This window comes from Annulohypoxylon maeteangense (genome assembly GCF_022496945.1).
Source record: "Annulohypoxylon maeteangense strain CBS 123835 unplaced genomic scaffold GGS22scaffold_6, whole genome shotgun sequence".
NCBI lineage: Eukaryota > Fungi > Ascomycota > Sordariomycetes > Xylariales > Hypoxylaceae > Annulohypoxylon > Annulohypoxylon maeteangense.
Window position 1 is genome coordinate 325,330 of NW_025953253.1, and position 20,620 is coordinate 345,949.

The following is a 20,620-nucleotide window of genomic DNA, read 5'->3' on the forward strand; positions in this document are numbered from 1 at the left end:
TCCTAGCCCGATGACGGCCTTTCCGATCTAGCGTCGAATCAAATAAATAACATAATGTAAATGTGAAGATGCCTCAAACAATCTTGCCTCCCATTTTCATTCACATCTTTTCCTGGAAGTAGTTTGCGAGCGAATCTGGAGAATCTGGAGAACCTGGTCTCTTATTGAATCTCTTATTGTTCTCCAATACCTTACCCAATTGGTTTATTCTGAATTCTAGGTTACATAAGAGTTACCCAAACAGCATGACCGCATGAGTTTAACTGACAGTTACTACCTTTAAGCTCCTTGAATTTGGGTTTCTACCGTGGTTGTGAATTGGGAGGCGAGGTTTCCATATTCACGATGGCTTCCTTCGCAAGGACCGTGCCTCGGCGTATAGGCCAATCAGCAGCTCGTATACGAGCTTCATCCGCCTTGAGTTCTCGCCTACAACCATTGGCTCCGTGGGTATGCAATCACTGTACGTATAAGGCAGTAACTGCAGTTACACAGCAGAGGTCGTTCGCGACCGTAAAAAAAACAGGGGTAGAAAAATACGAACAATTGGACACTTTCCCCCGTCGTCACATTGGCCCCGATGAAGTCGATACGGTCGAAATGCTTAAGGCTCTATCTCCTCCCGTTGCGAGTTTAGACGAATTCGTTGGACAAGTTATTCCGCCTAATATATTGTCTAAGAAGGCACTCAGCTTCCCCCCTGAAAGCGAATCGGCTCTAAAGGCGAAGGTCAACGAGTACCTGGGCGATACCGTCGTGATGAAAAGCTTTCTCGGCCAAGGATACTATGGAACTCACACTCCGGCCGTCATCCAACGGAATGTTCTTGAGAATCCGGCCTGGTACACGAGCTACACCCCCTATCAGCCAGAAATCAGCCAGGGTCGCTTGGAGTCCTTACTCAATTTCCAGACTATGGTCACAGATCTCACGGCGCTTCCTATTGCTAATGCCAGTCTCCTGGACGAGGGTACAGCAGCCGCAGAAGCTATGACTCTTTCTATGAACGCACTATCAACCTCAAGAGCCAAGAGAGAAGGAAAGACATTTGTTGTCTCTACATCTCTCCACCCGCAGACTATCTCAGTCTTGCGCGGACGTGCTGATGGTTTTGGTATCAGAATTCTAGAACTTGATCTGTCAGAAGATGGCTCCCATGCCGAGATCGAGAAGCTTGGCGAAGACTTAGTTGGTGTTATGGTACAATATCCCGACACCTATGGTCACGTCAACAATTTCGAACCCCTGGCCGACTTAGCGCATAAACAGGGTGCACTTCTCAGTGTTGCTACTGACCTCTTAGCTCTGACTATGCTCAAGCCTCCCGGAGAGTGGGGAGCAGACATTGCATTTGGAAGCGCTCAAAGATTTGGCATACCGATGGGATTCGGAGGTCCACATGCCGCTTTCTTCGCCGTCCAGGAGAAGCACAAGAGGAAGATGCCGGGTCGACTGGTTGGGCTTTCTAAGGATCGATTAGGTGGTAAGGCATACCGACTAGCTCTACAAACCCGAGAACAGCACATTCGAAGAGAGAAAGCGACTAGCAATGTGTGTACATCTCAGGCATTACTGGCCAATATGAACGCTCTCTACGCAATTTATCATGGTCCTGAAGGGCTCAAAGCAATCGCTGAACGAGTCATCCGTGGAGCAAGGACTATTCAAGCTATTGCTGAAAAACATGGATTTGCTACTCAAAAGAGCAATTGGTCTAGTAATGGTAGCGTTCTATTCGATACAGTCATCGTTGATATTGGATCCAACGAAAAACGAAGCCGTTTGGCTAAATTAGCCAATGAACACGGAATATACGTCCGCCAAATTGGTGAACAGCAAATTGGTATCTCAAACGACGAGACAACATCTCTAGATGACTTGGTTAAGATATCGCAGGTATTTGAGGGCATTACCCGCAATGGCGACTTGGATTCCTATCATATCACAGAGGAGAACGTGCAACAGATACTCAGTCAGAATACCGGTTCATTGGATATCCCCGAAGCCTTTCGACGAACGTCTAGCTTCCTAACACATCCTGTCTTCAATACACACCATTCCGAAACAGAACTTCTTCGATACATTTACCACTTGCAGTCCAAGGATTTATCCCTTGTTCACTCCATGATTCCTCTTGGCTCATGTACCATGAAACTCAATGGAACTACGGAAATGTCGCTCATCACTCTGCCTGAAATCTCTCAGATACACCCTTATACCCCGCAGATGTTCGTTTCACACTATGAGAAAATATTAGGGTTATTCATGGAACAGTTGCAAAAGATAACGGGAATGGACAAGGTCTCTCTTCAACCTAACTCTGGAGCCCAAGGTGAATTTGCTGGTCTCCGAGCCATCAGGGAGTACCATAAAGCAAATGGGAATGGTGGAAAGAAACGGGATATATGTCTTATCCCCGTCTCTGCCCATGGTACAAACCCCGCATCTGCCGCTATGGCCGGTATGCGAGTAGTACCGATTAAGTGTGATACAGCTACGGGTAACCTCGACTTGGCAGATCTGGAGGCAAAATGTAAGAAGCATCAAGACGAACTCGGAGCTATTATGGTCACCTACCCTAGCACATTTGGCGTATTTGAGCCCGAGATTAAGAAGGTGTGCGAACTCGTTCATGAGCATGGCGGATTGGTCTACATGGACGGCGCAAACATGAATGCGCAGATCGGACTTTGTTCCCCTGGAGAGATCGGCGCTGATGTATGTCATCTAAATCTCCACAAGACTTTCTGCATCCCACACGGTGGAGGCGGACCCGGTGTCGGACCCATTTGTGTAAAGGAGCGTCTCCAGCCTTTCCTACCCCGTGATCCGAACCCTACGGGCAGCACGGCAACGACCGGTGGTTATGCAGTGAGCAGTGCAAACAATGGCAGCGCCAGTATCAACCTCATCAGTTGGGCGTATAACACCCTTATGGGTAAGTTTTCCTATTAACCATTCTTTTTTTTTTCATTTAATTAACCTCGTTTATAGGATCCGAGGGTCTCACTCGTGCTACCAAGATCACGCTTCTCAATGCTAACTACATCCTCTCACGCCTGAAGCCTCACTACGAGATTCTGTATGTAAATGAGCACGGGCGTTGCGCCCACGAATTTATCCTTGACGCTCGTCCTTTCCACAAGACCGCCAGCGTAGAGGCTATCGACATTGCCAAGCGTCTGCAGGACTACGGATTCCACGCGCCAACAATGAGCTGGCCTGTCGCCAACACATTGATGATTGAGCCTACTGAGAGCGAGAGCAAGGAAGAACTCGACCGTTTCATCGATGCCTTAATTAGCATCCGTGGAGAGATTCGCGAGATCGAAGAAGGCAAAGTTCCACGTGAGGGTAACGTCCTCAAGATGTCACCGCACACGATGCAAGACCTAATCGCAGGCGATGGTGAGGGAGGCGGAAAGTGGGATAGGGTCTACTCGCGCGAGAAGGCCGCATATCCATTACCGTGGCTCAAGGAGAAGAAATTCTGGCCCACAGTCACAAGGATTGATGACAGTAAGTCCAGCATATGCCAGGTTTTTATTATAAACGAACATGCTAACCAATGTGTCAAGCCTACGGTGATCTCAACCTCTTCTGCACGTGCCCGCCGGTCGAGGACACCACCAGCTCTTAAAATAGCATTTTCATATACCTAACCCCCTTGCATCTTTCCGGCGTAGCGCATAAGGTTATCCATTTTCAACATGATGGAAGATAAAGGCGTACGGGATTTACGATTTACAGGGGTCTTTTCAACACATAGATCAAAGCAGCATAGAGTTTCACCAACTCTTGGTAGAGAGCAAAGGCGTTTTTTGTTATACGGGGTGTGTGGTTCAACAATCGGCAGTTACCTACTGTGTAGGCATTATGTATATGGTCACATCGAAAACGCGCATTTCGGCGGTATATGTTATTATTCAACTACATAAATTTGGGTTCTGCCTCCGGCTCCATTAACTGGGCCATGGGATGGATAGATGGGTTCGAGATGCCGGAGTATGGACGCCGGCTGGCGATTTGGAATGATTGAATGAATGTGTGGATGACATCGAGAGAAAAGAAAGAAAGAAAGCGTTTGATTGGTCTTGCTCTAGATGGGGATGAGTAGAGGAGACAGAAGACTAAAGGGCTAAAGGAATAAAGAAGAGACAAGAGACGATACATTTCCCGTAGACTTCTGCAATAAAGCGGTGCAGAACGGCCGCATAGAGTTTCCCTGGTACCTACCTACCTTTCATTCTTCATCACTTTGTTCGTTGACGCCATAGACATTGCTACCTATACTCGGCATCGAACGAACTCCTCGGCAATTCCGTAGTGGGGTTCTTTTTACTCGGGTTCGCTTCCCGCTCGTAGCCGGGATCGGGAGGGTTATTCCTCGAGTCATTGGCCAATCAATTGTTGTGTCCGAATGACTGCAAGGTACGGGTCCCGCTAATCGAGGTGCGGTTTAGATCCCTTAACCCTAGATGTGCTGGATTGTGGAGGGTTTGGGAACCGCGCCAATGGTTGGGGAGATTGTTACGTTTGGGGTGAGGGGATCGGCTTGTTGATGGGAGGTCTTTCGCGCCGATAATGGCTTTGTTGTAGTTGTGAAAATATGGAATTGTCATATATTTCCAAGGCATGTTGATTTTTTTTTTCATTTTATTGGTAATTTGTTCGGTTGGGTATGTGATGGTTCTGTTCGGAATAGTGGATCTAGTTCGGCCGGCTATGGTGGGAGGTTAGCGAGAAGGAGTAGGTATAAACCGAGACCGTACTGAGTACACTCCAATTAGGTCCTGGGAATATACTCAAAGGAATGTGTGTTTAATACGTCTTTCTTCAAGCAATTGACCAAGATCTAACCAGGTATATAGTGTACCTATATATCCCTAATTTCTAACCAGACTGTCGTCTTTGAAATTTTAGTATACAGGTTAGGTAGTATATAAACTCACTCATATCCGCCGCTCAAACCGATTCCCAGTCGCGACGAGATTATTCCAATATCGGCCGTAAGAGGAGCTTCATCACCGTATCGCCGTTAGAAATGTAGATGCAGCCCTCCTCATCCGTGTTACTCTCCACCCAGTGGTCAGGCAACTCTGCGCCGGCAATTGGAACCACACCCCTATCCCGTAACTTCTCCACATCTTCGGACCTTAGCCGTTCAAGTGAATATGACAACTTTTTGTGAAGATTGTTTGATGCCTCCGGAGTTTGGCTTTTAGCATATTCGACCTGTATGTTTAATAAAGGCCCTGCGTTGTATAGCGGAGTGGAGTTTCCCATCCAGATCTTCTTAGATCTCACCTTACCAAACTCGAGCGTTATGCTTCCCTCGGAGGAGCTCGAACTACACCCGCTACTCCAGCGTTCCGGAAACCCGTAGCTATCATGAGTTCTATAGGGGCCTCCCCCATGATCAATAGGTATTACCGGTGTCATGACCTCCACTTCCCTAACATTCTGTACTTGACCTACCACCTCTCTTACCTCTTTCGTTTCTTCTAAAAATTGGGACTCCTGTAATCCCTCTAGTTTCATTCTTTCTGGACTCGTTATTTCCCCCACGCTGTCCCCCGTTTGTTCTTCGTCTTCTACATCCTCTACTCTCTCTACCCCTTCTATTTCCACCACTTCCGTTATCCCTTCTGTCTCTTCCACTTCCTCTACTTCCGCGACAGCTTCTACGCCTCCCGGAAATACCAGTTCACATGCATCAAGCTCCTCAGGCCGAAGCACCACCTCTTCCACCACCTGCTGCACAGCCTTCCCCTTCTCATCCCCTAGGGGTAGATGTACACTCGAAAGCGTCGAGTCCGACAAGTACAACGTAAGCAGGGTGCTCTCGTTTGGGTACGGATGAAGTGTTTTCTTCTTCCCCGAAAATAGCGTCTTCAAACTCTTCTTGAAAGTGTTCTGCAACCGCAAGTTATACCTATCAGCTAGATCGTCGTTTTCAAAAACTGGTAGACGCCACCCGGGATACAACCTGCCGTGGGATTTCGGCGTGTGGATCTTCTCGTAGAGTAGAATGAACTCGTTACAGAGCCAGCACGCGTCTTTGCTTGAGCATACGACGCGCGGCAGCCGGTTGTGAGGTATGTTTAGCTCGCAGTGGTACAGCAGTTGGATCTCGGCGTGGATTTTGGCCTCGCGCAGGGTCCGGTATGTTTGTGTTGTGAATTTATCTCTCGCCTTCTCCCGTGTCAAGCGGCGGCTCTCAGCCTTTTCGTCGGCATTCAGCAAGAGACAGATACGTTTTAGGCCCTTCTCGTTGCTCTGAAGCCCCTCGACGAGCGAGATTGTGGTGTCAAGATTGGGAAAGTATTGGCTGTTTGTAGGCCGAGCAAATGCAGCTTTGGGCCACTGGACGATGACAGCACGCATTTTGCGGGTTAGAGGAATCGTCTTCCCTATACGGTATAGAAATCTGGCTGCGTCGCGATATCTGGCGACTTTGCTAATCATATTTATGAGAGAATCTCTCAGGTTAGGTTGCATGACATTGTCGGGTATTTCTTCGATCAGTGTCTCTAAGTGGCCTACTTGCCGAAGGCATCGAATACCTTCCACGAGACCTTCTAATTCGGCATCTGTTTGATGCTTAACCCAAGAATCGACTAATTTTAGAACTTCTCTCGCTCTCTTGATGAATGAGTTTCGTGTAATTAAACCCTCTTGATTTCTTATCTTCCATGGCTCTGCATGCTTGAGGTAGTAAAAGGCTGTTTGAAGAGTCGTTTTAATTGATTGCCTCTGGCCAGCGAAACGTAAACGATGAATGATACGCCCTCGGCACATATATATGATGGCTTTGAACACATCATCCTCTAGGTAGGATAAGCCAGCCGGCCCGTCGTTCTTAGCAGAAGTATGTAGGGCATTCGTTGGCCTGGGTCTTGCGCCATAGTCCCGATCTAAAAGAGAGAAGATCCCATCAAATGATTTCTTCAACCTTTCAAGAATTTGCCGTCCATCATCAAATTCGAGCTTGTTTACGGCAAGTAATACGTTTATATATGCCGCATTAGGACCTTCCTCAATACAGACAGCTGGGATATGATTGCTGCCATCCCCTAGAGATGCAAGGAAAGCGAGCGTACCAGCAAGATCGCGCTCTTTTTCAAAAGGTAATGTATAACCAGCTAATCGATTCTGAACTGCTGTCACTGGATTAGAAGATGGTTTACTAGGAACATCGTGAAGAAGATGCAGGGCCGCAGTCTTTTCGGCGCATCGTATAGCAGCGTTATGGGATATAGTTTCTGCCATGCCAAGCTCGGGATTCCCATAGAGTTAAAGCTGTCAAGCCGTGAGCATCAATCTTCGGTCATATTTTCTGGGTGCCAGCCTTTTATCGCCATTTATTGATGATGAAAGAAGTCATTTTGTCATTTTTCATATCTAATATCAGTCATATTTGATGACCGGTCACCTGCATATTGGTAACATCTCCCCTCCTGCGGAATGCTGAACGGAGGCGTCATGATTGGCCGCCGTATAGGTAGCCGTCAAGATGCCGTCAAAATGCATATGTTTGCATTGAAACATCTTCTCGACATAAGAAAGTGCGGTTTGAGTCATGAATGATCCTTGATACCTGTTGGCATCATATGTAAATTGCTCGTGGAGCAATGGGCGCGACCAAGAATAGTCGACGCTATGGACCGTGGACTTCACTAAAATTCGGAAAACTGGTGGGAATTCCCGGGACCGAGTTGGATTGTTTTAACCATTTCATTCCTTGACTGCTTGACTCCTTTTTCCCACATCGGGGCGTGTTCCCCGGAGTGAGAACTCTAAGCCGGATCGTTTCGTGGTGTCGCGAATTATCTAGCACTCAGTTGTCTAAGACACTAAGGTCTCTAGATTAATCCATTAGAAGCGTTGTGCGACGACCTAGATCGAAATTGAACTATTCCTGTGATGGTTGTCGTCAAGCGCTCTTTCTAACAATAGAAACCCTCAGAAGCTTATTCTAATTTGTGCGAGCGCAGTTTGAGGGCAATCGTAAGTCACTACTAAAAATGAAGTCTCCTGAACTAGGATCGCATTTCCCATAGCATCTAGCCAGGGCAGCCAGTGCTGAGTACCTGCTTTTGTAAGCCATTTCTTGTATGATAGCGCGAGGGCAAACCGAGTATCAAATACACAAGCAATAAAAGAGATTCGAGGACGTTGAAAGAAGCAGACAACTAGGTTCACTAGAACAGTCTACGTTCCGATGATCACAGTGATCTTCGATGAGCCGCGCTAGTTTGACGACTGATCAACAATTCGACAATCCAAGGCTGTTGGCGTCCGGCGTCTGGCGATCGTAGATCACATCTACTACTTCGGCGCCTTATACCCCTCGTCAATGCGTAGAGTGATAAACATCCGACGTCGATGGACATCAAACAGTAAGATGCGCAATTAATACACATATTAGAATGTTCGATTCCGTGTCCGCGTCATTACCTATTGTAAAATGGTTAGTTTGCATCCTTGCATTGATATCGCGATAGGGAGCAAACTATAGAAGACATACATAAGGCTTCTCGATAATTTCCTTTGGGTGTACTAGTAGGTTTGACGACCTTGAGACCATGGGGTTAGAAACGTCTTTTGTCTCACAGGGGTTGTTGGAGTTGGAGTTCCCAGGTGCTCTAGATTTTAGAGTAGCCCCATTCGCCCATACCACATGGTCGCTAGGGTAGTCGGCCAACATCGCGATAGGTGCAGGGCTCCGGGACATTAAGCGAGGACAAGAAACCCAAGCAATTAGTAGCCCCTGAAAAGATATCTAGGTAACAGCGACGCTGAAGCTAGAGGAAACCAGTGCGAGGCTATCGCGAAAACGCGCTTGGTGGTGCGACCTCATGCCTACCTGGTAGGTACCTAATTACACAGGCATCAAGGGTATCCTTTCCGAGCTTATGTAATTGGTATAATATCGTGGAGTACTGGGTAGACTGTAGTACGCTCCTGTAGTACTAGGTAATGAGTTTTAGAGCCCAGCTTCTAATAACCCGAATATCCACCGGTTTGTTCAGATTTGTGTCGGTGTGCCTCGCGAGAAGGAGAAAAAAAAATCAATTCAGCCCCGTGGTGGCGACCGTCAGCCCGGAAACATGCCTAGTCCCACAAGCTGCATGGCGTGGTACGATATGATAGGGTATACCTGTTGCAAACTTTATAAAAAAGATCCGAATCTCAATCGTTGTGTAGTTGGCAATCATGACAATCCAAAACAGACGTGGTTCGCTGTCGTTCGTGACACATGGCGACAAGCTGACTGTTTAGCCGTTAGGCACCTAATAACATCGGGTACCTTACATCCATAGCAGCCATGGATCATGATGTATCCATTATGTCCATTGTACTATGTAGCTGATCCCGATCTGCGCCAAAACGCGGTGTCGCGAACAGACGATGGGTGACGACTTCGCGTTGCCTTGCATTCGCTGTCTTTGCTCCGTATGATGATTGCCATCAACCTTTCCGCCTTGAGCCTCGGGCTTGATACTATATAGAATTGACCAGATTTGACTAGAATATGATAGTGTTTATTACTTATTAGTAGATCTGACAAGTAGGTAGCCGAAAGGAGGCCAGTTTGGGTAGCGAGAAGGGGAATAATGGCGTTATCGTCTATTGTTTAATTGTTTAAATGGACTTCCAAATCTAGTGCAAGATCTTCTCCGCAAACTTATGGGAACCTCTGCTAAGTCTGTGCAAGAACCACCGGTGATACGCTGTGATCGCTATGGCCGCTGGGGTCGCTAGGACCACCATGGTACCTGGGTAATAGCGCCTTCTCGGTACTACTCAACCTTTCCGAGTGGAAGAGCGGAAACCACTCGGACCAATCTGGGGGAATTTTAAATTCTGACAGAAATTTGTAAATGCTCAGAATTCCCCCTTACGGTTTAGTCAGGAACACAATGCCAAATCTGCAGGAACAAATGGAACCCTAACGCGACCAATCAGCAGTTGCCACTCTTACGTACACCCCGGTCGCCCAGAAATTATGCAATCTTGTGGAGTGGGATGATATTTTATGAATGGGCTTAACAGACAATATGAGGTTATTAGACGCTAATGAGGGAATAAAGCGTTGTAAGGAACGATCACAAATAATTGAGAATAGAGAGGTACGATGAGGTCTTTGTTCTAGGATTCAAAATACCGACAGCTTTAGAGGAAATCGAAGATGAAAGAACTGTGTTAAACCAGATTGGGCACAAGCGTCGAAAATTCCTTCTTGTTTAGGCGACGGGCACCTAGGTAATAGAAAAAGCGGTACTGGGTTGGGGCACTTTTGGCAATTGGATCAGAGCCATCTCATCATCTCATCCATCCATGTCTCTGATATCTGTCGATGTACCTATGTAATTTCCGTTGCCCTGTGCAATCGGAGGATGCAATCCGCCATAGGTGTGACGAAATACATAGGTACTTAGGTCACGGATACATCGTGACCCTCTAGGGCTACCTACATGCGTGCAGGTATATGTGACGAGGAAATCTCGTCCCTTTCCCTTCTCTTTCTCTTCTTATTGTATCCCTCAAAATCCCTTATATACGAGTGCATTGGAATATATGGTGCCTTGCGTTATTTTTATCATACTCCTTAAACAATAAATTCATAGTTCAAATTGTGTCTAGATCGCCTCAAAACTTCACAAAGGATCTATTCGACAAGTGATAATATAGCGCGCTTTGTCCACTGTATTGTATACCTCCACCATCAGGAGGAAAGCCTAGGCGGCTGCACAGTAAGCCATCTACCTAGTAGGTAATTATTAAAATTATGGAGATTAACCACTAACATTGATTGGACCAGATTAACGCCTTGTCAACCCTAGCACCCCAGAGGCCCCTAGCCGACTAGTGCAAGAAATAGGTGCTACGCTAATTTCAGGTACCCTTGCTTTGATTCTCAATCGCCATTAATCTCTCGCCCATTTTGCGCAACAAAGTAACTTTGCAAGGGTCCCCAGAGATGATCATGGCTTCCTATCCCGCTCCTCTTTGACACCCATTTCTCTCGCTCCTTCATTAAACTACTTGATACCCTCGCCTTACTTTCTCACACACCTTCTCTTCTCTCTCACACACTCACTTCTTCAAAACTTACAGGGCTTCGTTGGCAGAGTCCATCTTTACGATATTACGAAGAAAATAAGTCGATCCGACCTTGAGTACCGAGTATTCAACTAAACATTCTTTGCATCACGCAAAATCTCGTCACATCACATCGATATCAGTATACTACGCTTCTATTACGAGACACGGACACGTACCGATAATCCTGCAAAAAGAGACTTGGAAAAGAAGACTGAGCAATCAGGAGAGTGATATTCTATTCTACGAAGAGCTTTAATTGAGCATACTCAATTTTGTGACGATCTACCGTCGCATATCACCGCTTACATCAACTATTATACGACCTCGAGTCCAAGACGCGCATCAAGATGCAGATATTCACTATTGTTGCGACTGCGCTTCTGCCTTTATTGGCAGTCGCAGAGACCTCTACGACGACATCAACTATGACGATGACCAAGTACATCACCATCCAGAAGGTCGCTACTTCCAGCGTTTTCAGCGTAAACTCGACAACTGTATTTCCCACCGGCACTATCTCAGGTTCCGCTGCTATCGTGACCGCGACTACGACGACTGGCGCTGATGGCTCCCCTACAACCGTTGCGCCAACTGTCAGCCCCACCATCGACAACCAGAACAGCGGCGCAATGCTAGCTCCTGCCGCGTTTGCTGGTTTCGCAGGCATCGTCTTCGCTGCTATGATGTAAATTTGCGCCACTTGGCGCATCTTACAGCCGTAACCACGGCAAATCCGTTATGACGGAAACACCTTTCATAACGGCCATTCATCTACGCTTCAATATGAACGAACAACTACTTCATTTCTTTTGTCAAAAATCAGAATATTTCGTTTTCAGCGCTGTCTGGCTACATTACATGCGACGATACGAACAAACCACGACGACACAAACAACCGCAACCAACCATTCTACTTTGAGTGTTTGCGTACCTCAATGGTCGCAATTACTCACCAACAAAACCAACCCGCCTCCACCACAAGACTTTTCTCCTCGGCCCCTCCACAGGTGCTGAGCGTTTGGTGTTACTTCATTTTCTTCGAAACACCCTTAATGTTTCAATATACCGGCAGCGCGCGCATTTGACGACTATATCTATGTCATGTCAAGTTCAATCTATTTGACACGACTCACACGAGCATCACATTGCGCACTCCCTCTTCCCGGATAGACAGATTTGCAAACACCCCAAGGATTTGAATTTATCCTTCTCATGTCGCATACATTTTATTTACACCTTCACTATCTTCCGATACCCCACGTCAACCTTGGGGCTGGTCATAGTTATGCAAGATCTGAAATATCCCCATCAACCGTTGAGACGGTGGGCTGGGAATGAGAGAGCCTATTCGATATGGATAGCGTTGCTGGCTGGACTACTTTTACTTCACTTCGAATATTACCCCATTTTTTCTGCATCTATCCCGGAGTTCGGTTATGAGCCACGAGACAGATATCAGCGAAGGCATTTTCATACCCTTTGATTTTTATTCATTTTACTTTCCACCCGCCTTCGTTTCGTGTTGAGATACCCCGTTGTTGAGAACTCTCGCCGTGCGAGAATAGTCCGAGGAGAAACTTGTGGAAGAGCCTTAAAAAATAACTGCAAAACACGTCGTGTACTCACCCTTGCGTGAGGTTGTCTGATTTTTGACTGTTTATTTACGAAACTCCGACCTTTGCATCTCGTTGCTTCTATATCTACCTCCGTTGCTTGGAAAGGGGAGAACAGGGCAGCTTGTGCATTGTGCTGGAGAAAAAGATATATAAATCCAAACTCAATTGAGTCTTTCAAGTTCCGTACATCTTGCGCTCAGCTTATTCGTGTGATATACATCTTGTAATCCTAATGTGCCCTTTACTAGGTGTTGTGTGCATTAAAGGAACATCCTCAGGGTCAATTGATGAGATTAGTGGTCTAGTCCACACTTACTTAATTCGCATAAATATGTACATTGCTTCTAAGTAGCTAATTTTGAGTATAAACTTAATATTAATTCTATTACATTTACTTATCAGCTAGGCAGCCCGTTTCCAAGACAACCAGCATTTTGAAGCAATTCGGCGAGCGGTTCATATTCAAGACAGGCCTTCCAGAATTGATTAGGAATGAAGATAGTCTACACAACGCATCACCCTTCCCCAGCCCATTTTCGATAATTGCCATACTTAATAGTGTACAGGAGGTTTTCATCGAACGCATACGTATTCATATGTAAGGGGTAGGAAGTAGGGAGGTGCTTAGCAGGTGAAAATGGTTGTTTGCTGAAAAGGGGACGGGGTTGGGACTGATGCGCCGAGACAGGTTTTCGTATTTCGGACTCTCCTGAATACTGGACTGGTCTGACTTGAGATATTCGGTAGCCAGTGAGAAGCACTCTTCAACTGTGCAAGCTTTACACATTCAAAAATTAACATTTACTCATACTACGGTTCAAATGGCAAATATCCATAGGTGTTAACATGGAGTGTTATGGTAACTAAAGTCTGAACAGAGTTGGCTAGGTAGCGTTACTACTAGGCACCTACTGTAGGTAGTTTACATGTATGGTCCTCAGTGATGTTCCTCTGTAACAACCATCGCAAAGAATTCAAAGCTGTATGTCACATAAATAATAGCATATAAACGATTATTGATCAATGATTCTATCAAAAATTTAAACTTTCAAAAACTCTAAAATCCATCTCATGTTGTTGAACTTAAGCATTTAGCGTTTCGATAACCGAGAACGTTTCCTGATCCGTGAGCGATCTGGTCTGTGATTGGCTCAGATCGATTACGAAAAGCTCCTAAGGCTGACAGCTGGCCACACCTGCGAAATCCACAACGGTGCAACAAAAGATACTCCGAGCCAGTCCGATTCTAGCCGATGGTCCACCTTTCAGACCAATAGTGGAGCAGCTAAAAGTTTGGGGATTCCAATTGTAAGCAATCAGTTATCGTCAACGATTTTATCTTTATCTCCCGAAAGTGGGAGAGCTCTTCTATGTACAACCTCCAACCGACGAGCGTCTGAGTTTGAAGTACCTATCTGTATAAATACAAATAGCCCATCAACCATGGCCTCGACCTCAGCCTCGCTGCACCGCATACGTGCGCCAGTCCAGCGAGCCCTCACCAACGCAAGCACCCTCAGCGCCGCGGCGTCAACCCGGTCCTACGCCACCATCCCAACAAACACGCCCTCAACCACCACCTCCCCGCCCGCCAAACCCGCCCGCCGACCCACGTACTTCAAAGACACAACAATCGCCTCGCTGGACGACTTCATCAGCAGCAAATCCTCATCCCTCCCCCCCTCCGACGCCTACCAGCTGCGCACAGCCGAAGTCGGACCCGCGTCGAACCGGCGCACCATCACGCGGCTGCCAGAATGGCTCAAGACGCCGATCCCCGCCGGCAACGACAACTACAAGAAGATAAAATCGGATCTGCGCGGGCTGGGACTACACACGGTGTGCGAGGAGGCGCGGTGTCCGAATATATCGGAGTGCTGGGGCGGCAGCAACAAGAACGCGGCGACGGCGACGATCATGCTGATGGGCGACACCTGCACGCGCGGCTGCCGCTTCTGCAGCGTCAAGACGAACCGCAACCCCGCGCCGCTCGACCCGCACGAGCCCGAGCACGTGGCTGAAGCGCTCGCGCGCTGGGGTCTCGGATACGTGGTCTTGACGAATGTGGACCGAGACGATTTGGCGGATGGTGGTGCGCACCATTTCGCGGAGACGATCCGCAAGATCAAGGCGAAGAAACCGAGTTTGCTCGTCGAGGCGCTGACGGGGGATTTCATGGGCGACATGGAGATGGTGAAGGTGGTGGCGGAGAGCGGACTCGATGTGTATGCGCATAATATGGAGACGGTGGAGGGGCTGACGCCGTATGTACGAGATCGACGAGCTACGTTTCGGCAGAGCTTGAAGGTGCTGGAGCATGTGAAGAAAGTGTGTGGGGACGAGGGGATTATTACGAAGACGAGCTTTATGCTTGGGCTCGGGGAGCAGGAGCAGGAACTCACGGATGCGTTGAAGGAGTTGAGGAATGTGGGGTGTGATGTTGTTACGTTTGGACAGTACATGCGTCCGACGAAGAGGCATCTTAAGGTTGAGAAGTATGTTACCCCTGAGGAGTTCAAGATGTGGGAGCAGCGCGCGCTGGATATGGGGTTCATGTATGTGGCTAGTGGGCCGCTTGTCAGGAGCAGTTACAAGGCCGGTGAGGCGTTCATCGAGAATGTTTTGAAGAAGCGGGCTGATGAGAGAGCTGTTGCCGCGGCCTCTGAGGGTAAATTGGGACAGACTATCGCTATGGAAGGGGCATAAGAGTATGTGCTGGCTGTTTATTATTATTATTTTGAACAGTATATACGTTCGACATGTTTTATTCAACATGTATAAATAACGGGGCTGCTACGACTTGGAGACGCCCAGGGATTGGGCAGCATGGACTTGGCGTACTTAGAATTTCGGGTTAGGTATCGGTTGCCGTACTATATAGAAACGGTCGTCCGTGATCTTCTTCAACCAAGATGCGACGGCCAAATCAAAATTTAATGACGATCTAATCCTAGACCTCTATCTAGTCTATCTAGACAGGTACTGATGAACAGCCCTAGGGATATGTGTGTATATCATTCACCAAACCGGTTTAAATGATATCACCCCTAGTCTCCTTAACCGCATCCCACAACTCATCCACTATCTTCAACAACTCCTCAGACAACGGCCCTTTCTTCGCCAACTCCACCGTCTGCACGATTTGTTTCGTCTTGCTCGCGCCCAACAACACACCATCCTCCTCACCTAGCTGCGAATGGTGCACGATCCACCGCACCGCGACCTCAAGCGGCTCAGCCCCGTTCTTTCTCGTCTCCCCATCGAACCGCTTCACCGCAGCAACCAGATCAGGGGCCCCGAACACGCGCCGCATCGCCCCACCCAGCGGGTTCGCGGGGTCGAACCGGGTGCCCTCGGTCCGGTCGTTGCTTAGATTCCCGGTTAAAAGCCCCGAGGCGATGAATCGGAAGGCGTTGAGTCGGATGCCGTGCGCGCGGAGGAGAGGTAAGAGTTTGGTTTCGACGCCTCGCGATACGATGCTGTATTCGGCTTGATAGCACGCAGGCTTGCGCCATCCGTGCTCGTCGCAGAGGGCGACGATGCGCTCGAGGGTGGGGATAGGGACGTTGGAGACGCCCCACTGGAAAGGCACGGCGTATCAGTAAGTGTGACCAAAAAGGGGAGGAGAGGTAGTGTTGGGTGTGACCTACAGCCTTACAATGCCCTAAATCGATTTGCTCGTTGAAAGCTTGTATCTGTTCCTCGAGGGGTGTCGTCGGGTCTGCTCGGTGTATATGGAGCACGTTGATGCCCTCGCCTTTGGGTCTTTTTAACCTCCCTAGACTCCCCTCAACCGATTTCTGTATATTTTCGCGGGTTAAGTCCCCGCTACTGTCTTTTCGCGTATCGGTGTACACCTTGGTGTCGACCGCAAAATCCTTGCTGAGGTCCACAACCTCCCCGATCAACTCCTCCGACCGCCCGGGGTTGAGCGGTGGGTACCGCGCACCCGAGTCTAGACGGTGGATACCAAGTCCCTTGACGGTTGTGAGTGCGGCCCTAACGGACTCGGCATCTTGGAACTCGGAGTTGTCCATGCCGAAGCCGGCGGTGCCAAGAATGAGCTGTGGAGGCATCTTTTCGGGTCTTAACTTTGGAGATTTTATTTTATTGTCTTGGTATTTTTTGAGGCTAAATATCAACCTCGATAGTCTAGCAAGGGATTTAAGGTGTGTTGAAGACTAGCGGTCTAATGTTGGCATTGTGCAGGACGAGGCTTATATGTATACATGCTTACCCAGGACTCAGGTATGTAACCACTGAGCTTCAGGGCTTTGTTTTGAAATTCAACACGGAAAAGCTTAGGTAACGAATGGAGCTTCGGAGGGTCCCTCAACCGGTTGCTTTAAGAGTCCGGTCCTCCGCACCTATCAGCCGGGCTGTTCTTACGTCTGATGTCATCAAGAAGTCTCTATATGCTGTGCTACGTAGTACAAAGGGAGGGGTATTATTAAGCGGTGTTTAGGTACATTTGAAGGCCATAACTCCCTTTTAAAAGGATCGGTGAACCGAAATGGACATGTAATTTTTTCAAAATTGACTGAATACTTCGTTAGGGAGAAGTAGTCTGGAAGGCAATGGCAGCTACGCCCTCATTGTAACTTTGGAAATATCCTAGAATCTTTTATTGGGTTACATCGTGACCTATTCTCTCATTTATATTGTCAAATCCAGGTTATTTGTTTCTCATTTCCTAAGCTAGGGCAGCTGAATATGCCTTGCACCAGTTGATGACTTATCTAGCTGCCTAACAGTAGATCCCCGTGATACTGTGGTGGCGTGGTCTAGACAGGCCTCTTTTAGTCCCTCAGCCGCAGCCGAAAGAATAGCGTGGGTTGAATTGTTCGTTACTCCTTACAATTTTGGAATTCGTTCAGCTTAGCTGATACACTAGTATCTATCAGATATAGTGAAGCTTAGCAACGTAGATAGAAGACGCTATATATACTAAGTACTTAAGGTGGCATTCATACCTATGATTTATGAATAAGACTTTATGTTAAATTGTGATTGTATATGATCTTTAAATATTCTGAGGGTTGAGTGACGGCATGCCATTCTACAGATGTGATGAACTCACCAACTCAAATAATTAATAGGTAGGTATTGGTATAATTCCTGCTTTCGAACCAACCGCTCAAAATGGCGATAACACGGCCCGAGCACTGGGCGATGGAATATCTCGACTACAAGATAGGCCATGGGCTTTTTGAGATCCGACCTGGTCACTCGCAACACCGAACAGAATCTGATGAAGACCGCCTCCAGGAAGAAGAATGCGGTGTCTGTCACCGACCACGAGACGGCTGCTTCGAAGGGGTCGTTGGCGATCTCAAAGATGGAATGGCTCGGGGGTGTCGACTCTGCGACGCTTTACATCAGATCATCGTCGCAACCACACAAGAGCCACACCAGCTATCCCATCCATTTCGACTAGAGATCCGGAAGGGTATGCCGGCAACACTGGATATCTGCGTAGCAACCGTAACAACAGGCGAGGTGTATCAGCCGATCTTTGCCAAGTACCAGATCTTCTTCCAAGCTAGTTAGTATATCTAACCCGTCCTTTGGGAAACGTGCGAGGGTGGGAGTGAGAGCAAGAGTGAGTAGGCGAGAGTTCATAAACTAACCCATGAGAAAAGATGCAACCCGCCGTCCCCCATCCCTCTCCGCCTTCAACAACATCGGGTTCGGCTCCCCCGTCGCTAGCACCTCACGTTCAACGCAATGCCTCTCCTTCGCCAAAGCAGCACTAAACCAATGTCTCTCAAAACACAACTGCGGACAATCCACCACCGACCCCATCCTCCCAACCCGAGTCCTCGACCTCGGCCCCCCCTCATCAACCACCATCTCCCTCAAACTCCTCGAGCCCACCCCCGGCACCCGCGCCCGCTACGCAGCCCTAAGCCACTGCTGGGGTCCCCACGCCAAGCGTCTAGAAACCAAACTCGCCACCCTCTCCTCCCTGAAATCCAACATCCCATGGACGGATCTACCCCCCACATTCCAGGACGCCGTAACCACGACCCGGTTCCTAGGGCTGCGTTACGTGTGGATCGACAGCCTATGCATCATCCAAGACAGCCCCGCGGACTGGGACATCGAGTCATCGCGCATGGCATCCGTGTACCGCGACGCCAGCGTCACCATCGCCGCCGTCTCGTCCAGCTCGTCCGACGAGTCCTTCCTCAAGCCGCGCAACGCAATCTTCCAAGCGCGGCTTCTACCCCTTATGCTCTCGCGCGCTGACCGCGCTCTCCCAGCCGAAGAACTCGGGCTCGTGGTGCCGGGCACATCGCCGTTCTACGCGTTGGGTGTTAGGCCGCTTGCTGTGCATAACATGGATGGTCCGTTAAGTGAACGCGCGTGGACTTTTCAGGAGGAGAAGCTGTCGAGTCGGATTTTGAGGTTCGGGGATGCGGAGCTGAGTTTTGAGTGTAGGAGGGGTGTCGCGTGCGAGTGCGATATGTATGGTGCTGAGTACGATAATTCGACTGAGGCGCCGAGTGGGCCGCCGCTGCATGGGTTGGCTGCTCTGAATCTTGCGAGCGAGACTGCAGGTTCAGGGGAAGAGGGCGCGGAGGGTGAAGGTCAAGAAAGGAGGGTTGGACGGCTGCCGCCGCAGTTGGACCCCTTTCTCGCGTGGCAAGATCGCGTTACGGAGTACTCGAAGCGTAAGTTGACGTTCGCTTCGGACAAGCTGCCGGCTTTGGCTGGTCTGGCTACAATCTGCCATGCGATCACGCAGTCCGAGTACGTGGCCGGTCTATGGCGAGACCACTTCGTTCTCGACCTCCTCTGGCACCCCGCTGGCCCTAGAAATTTGGCCCCGGAACCCGAAAACCCCTTCCGCAACCCAGCCACCGCGTCCTGGAAACCCGGTCTATCCATCCCCTCCGACAAGCTCCCCAGCTCAGAAAACCTGTCATCCTGCTACCTCAAAAGACAGCGCACTGCCGCCGCACACGCTAGTCTCCTAGCCATGGACATCCCCTCAGACTTCGGCACCCCCTCTCCATCCAAACCCAGCGCCGAGAGCCCAACCACCGGCTTCGTAGAAGCCTACCGCGCGCCCACATTCTCCTGGGCATCTATCAGTAGTTCTATCGCCTTCTACCCCGTCTCCAACCCCCAAACCATCGAAATCGAAACCACACTCCAAGAAGCCCACACCACCCTCACCGGCATCAACCCCTTCGGCCGGATATCCGACAGCCACGTCGTACTCCGGGGACCGCTCCTCCAAGCACGAATCTCAACGCGTCCGCTGCGGCGCAACTACGGGTCCTATATCCTGAAACACAACAACAGTATTGTCGGGTTTAAAGCCGATTTACCATTAACCCTATCACCGCCCCCATCCCCCTCCCCCTCCCCAAGCTCCGAAACAGAACCTATAGTCACACGAGCAACAGCAACCTCGCCCCCACATACCCGATTCAAGGACATGTGCGTATGGTGTATGAGTCTCTTCCACGCGAAAGACGGGTCAGTGCGGGAGGTTCTGGTTTTAGGGCGTTCGGCGCGGGTTGAGGGAGCGTACGAGAGGTTAGGGTTGGTCGATGCTTCGGCGCCTGGGACGGTTCGGTGTTTAAATCGGTGGTTCGAGGACGAGGGAGATGGGACTGCTGCGGTGGTGAGTGAGGTTAGATGCGTGTGAAGCCAGTTATCCGCGCAGAATAACCTTGGAAGACGCGATTTGTGCGAGTGGCGCTTCGCTTATCCCCGGTTTGTTAGGGTAAGTGTGAAAAGCAAGAAGGGGGGAGATGGTAATGACGCATATCAAAAATGACAGATTACAAAGTGGCGCAATATGCGTTCGCTTTGCTGCAGAACAGGAATCAAGCTTTCAGATTCAGTATATGATATCCCGCCATTCATGTATCATG

At 48.8% G+C, this 20,620-nt stretch overlaps 7 protein-coding genes across 7 annotated transcripts; 4 read left to right on the top strand and 3 right to left on the bottom strand.

Annotated features, from left to right (window-relative positions):
- The first annotated feature begins 55 nt into the window (after window positions 1–55).
- GGS22DRAFT_199413 (glycine dehydrogenase) lies at window positions 56–3,785 on the top strand. The gene is made up of 3 exons (XM_047966288.1): window positions 56–2,938; window positions 2,995–3,519; window positions 3,579–3,785. Exons 1-3 carry the CDS (start codon window positions 346–348, stop codon window positions 3,638–3,640), a joined length of 3,180 nt encoding a protein of 1,059 aa, XP_047819831.1. The 5' UTR covers window positions 56–345; the 3' UTR covers window positions 3,641–3,785.
- Window positions 3,368–4,265, bottom strand: GGS22DRAFT_159565 (uncharacterized protein). Its single transcript, XM_047960806.1, has 2 exons — window positions 3,579–4,265; window positions 3,368–3,519 (listed from the first exon to the last, which is right to left on the bottom strand). Exon 1 carries the CDS (start codon window positions 4,171–4,173, stop codon window positions 3,931–3,933), a length of 243 nt encoding a protein of 80 aa, XP_047819832.1. The 5' UTR covers window positions 4,174–4,265; the 3' UTR covers window positions 3,368–3,519; window positions 3,579–3,930.
- A 352-nt stretch (window positions 4,266–4,617) lies between these two features.
- On the bottom strand, window positions 4,618–7,110 carry GGS22DRAFT_159567 (uncharacterized protein). The gene is made up of 2 exons (XM_047960807.1): window positions 4,953–7,110; window positions 4,618–4,723 (listed from the first exon to the last, which is right to left on the bottom strand). Exon 1 carries the CDS (start codon window positions 6,799–6,801, stop codon window positions 4,993–4,995), a length of 1,809 nt encoding a protein of 602 aa, XP_047819833.1. The 5' UTR covers window positions 6,802–7,110; the 3' UTR covers window positions 4,618–4,723; window positions 4,953–4,992.
- A 4,349-nt stretch (window positions 7,111–11,459) lies between these two features.
- On the top strand, window positions 11,460–12,126 carry GGS22DRAFT_187231 (uncharacterized protein; the record flags this gene model as incomplete). The annotated part of the gene is made up of 2 exons (XM_047964560.1): window positions 11,460–11,797; window positions 11,952–12,126. The coding sequence occupies 2 exons, from the start codon at window positions 11,460–11,462 to the stop codon at window positions 12,124–12,126; spliced, it is 513 nt and encodes a 170-aa protein (XP_047819834.1).
- A 1,940-nt stretch (window positions 12,127–14,066) lies between these two features.
- GGS22DRAFT_159572 (Lipoate synthase) lies at window positions 14,067–15,676 on the top strand. Its single transcript, XM_047960808.1, has one exon. The coding sequence runs from the start codon at window positions 14,172–14,174 to the stop codon at window positions 15,432–15,434; it is 1,263 nt and encodes a 420-aa protein (XP_047819835.1). The 5' UTR covers window positions 14,067–14,171; the 3' UTR covers window positions 15,435–15,676.
- GGS22DRAFT_159574 (putative oxidoreductase) lies at window positions 15,677–17,017 on the bottom strand. Its single transcript, XM_047960809.1, has 2 exons — window positions 16,379–17,017; window positions 15,677–16,308 (listed from the first exon to the last, which is right to left on the bottom strand). Exons 1-2 carry the CDS (start codon window positions 16,802–16,804, stop codon window positions 15,760–15,762), a joined length of 975 nt encoding a protein of 324 aa, XP_047819836.1. The 5' UTR covers window positions 16,805–17,017; the 3' UTR covers window positions 15,677–15,759.
- Window positions 17,018–17,251: 234 nt separating this feature from the next.
- Window positions 17,252–20,596, top strand: GGS22DRAFT_122639 (heterokaryon incompatibility protein-domain-containing protein). The gene is made up of 3 exons (XM_047958266.1): window positions 17,252–17,570; window positions 17,633–18,273; window positions 18,371–20,596. The coding sequence occupies exons 2-3, from the start codon at window positions 17,871–17,873 to the stop codon at window positions 20,389–20,391; spliced, it is 2,424 nt and encodes an 807-aa protein (XP_047819837.1). The 5' UTR covers window positions 17,252–17,570; window positions 17,633–17,870; the 3' UTR covers window positions 20,392–20,596.
- Window positions 20,597–20,620: the final 24 nt, after the last annotated feature.

Coding starts and splice junctions, on each gene's coding strand:
- GGS22DRAFT_199413 (XM_047966288.1), top strand. CDS start 346: ATGGCTTCCTTCGCAAGGACCGTGCCTCGGCGTATAGGCCAATCAGCA. Junction 2,939..2,994: donor GGCGTATAACACCCTTATGG/GTAAGTTTTCCT, acceptor CCTCGTTTATAG/GATCCGAGGGTCTCACTCGT. Junction 3,520..3,578: donor AGTCACAAGGATTGATGACA/GTAAGTCCAGCA, acceptor CAATGTGTCAAG/CCTACGGTGATCTCAACCTC.
- GGS22DRAFT_159565 (XM_047960806.1), bottom strand. CDS start 4,173: ATGTATCGTCTCTTGTCTCTTCTTTATTCCTTTAGCCCTTTAGTCTTC.
- GGS22DRAFT_159567 (XM_047960807.1), bottom strand. CDS start 6,801: ATGTGCCGAGGGCGTATCATTCATCGTTTACGTTTCGCTGGCCAGAGG.
- GGS22DRAFT_159572 (XM_047960808.1), top strand. CDS start 14,172: ATGGCCTCGACCTCAGCCTCGCTGCACCGCATACGTGCGCCAGTCCAG.
- GGS22DRAFT_159574 (XM_047960809.1), bottom strand. CDS start 16,804: ATGCCTCCACAGCTCATTCTTGGCACCGCCGGCTTCGGCATGGACAAC. Junction 16,309..16,378: donor ATTTAGGGCATTGTAAGGCT/GTAGGTCACACC, acceptor GTGCCTTTCCAG/TGGGGCGTCTCCAACGTCCC.
- GGS22DRAFT_122639 (XM_047958266.1), top strand. CDS start 17,871: ATGGCGATAACACGGCCCGAGCACTGGGCGATGGAATATCTCGACTAC. Junction 18,274..18,370: donor CCAGATCTTCTTCCAAGCTA/GTTAGTATATCT, acceptor CCATGAGAAAAG/ATGCAACCCGCCGTCCCCCA.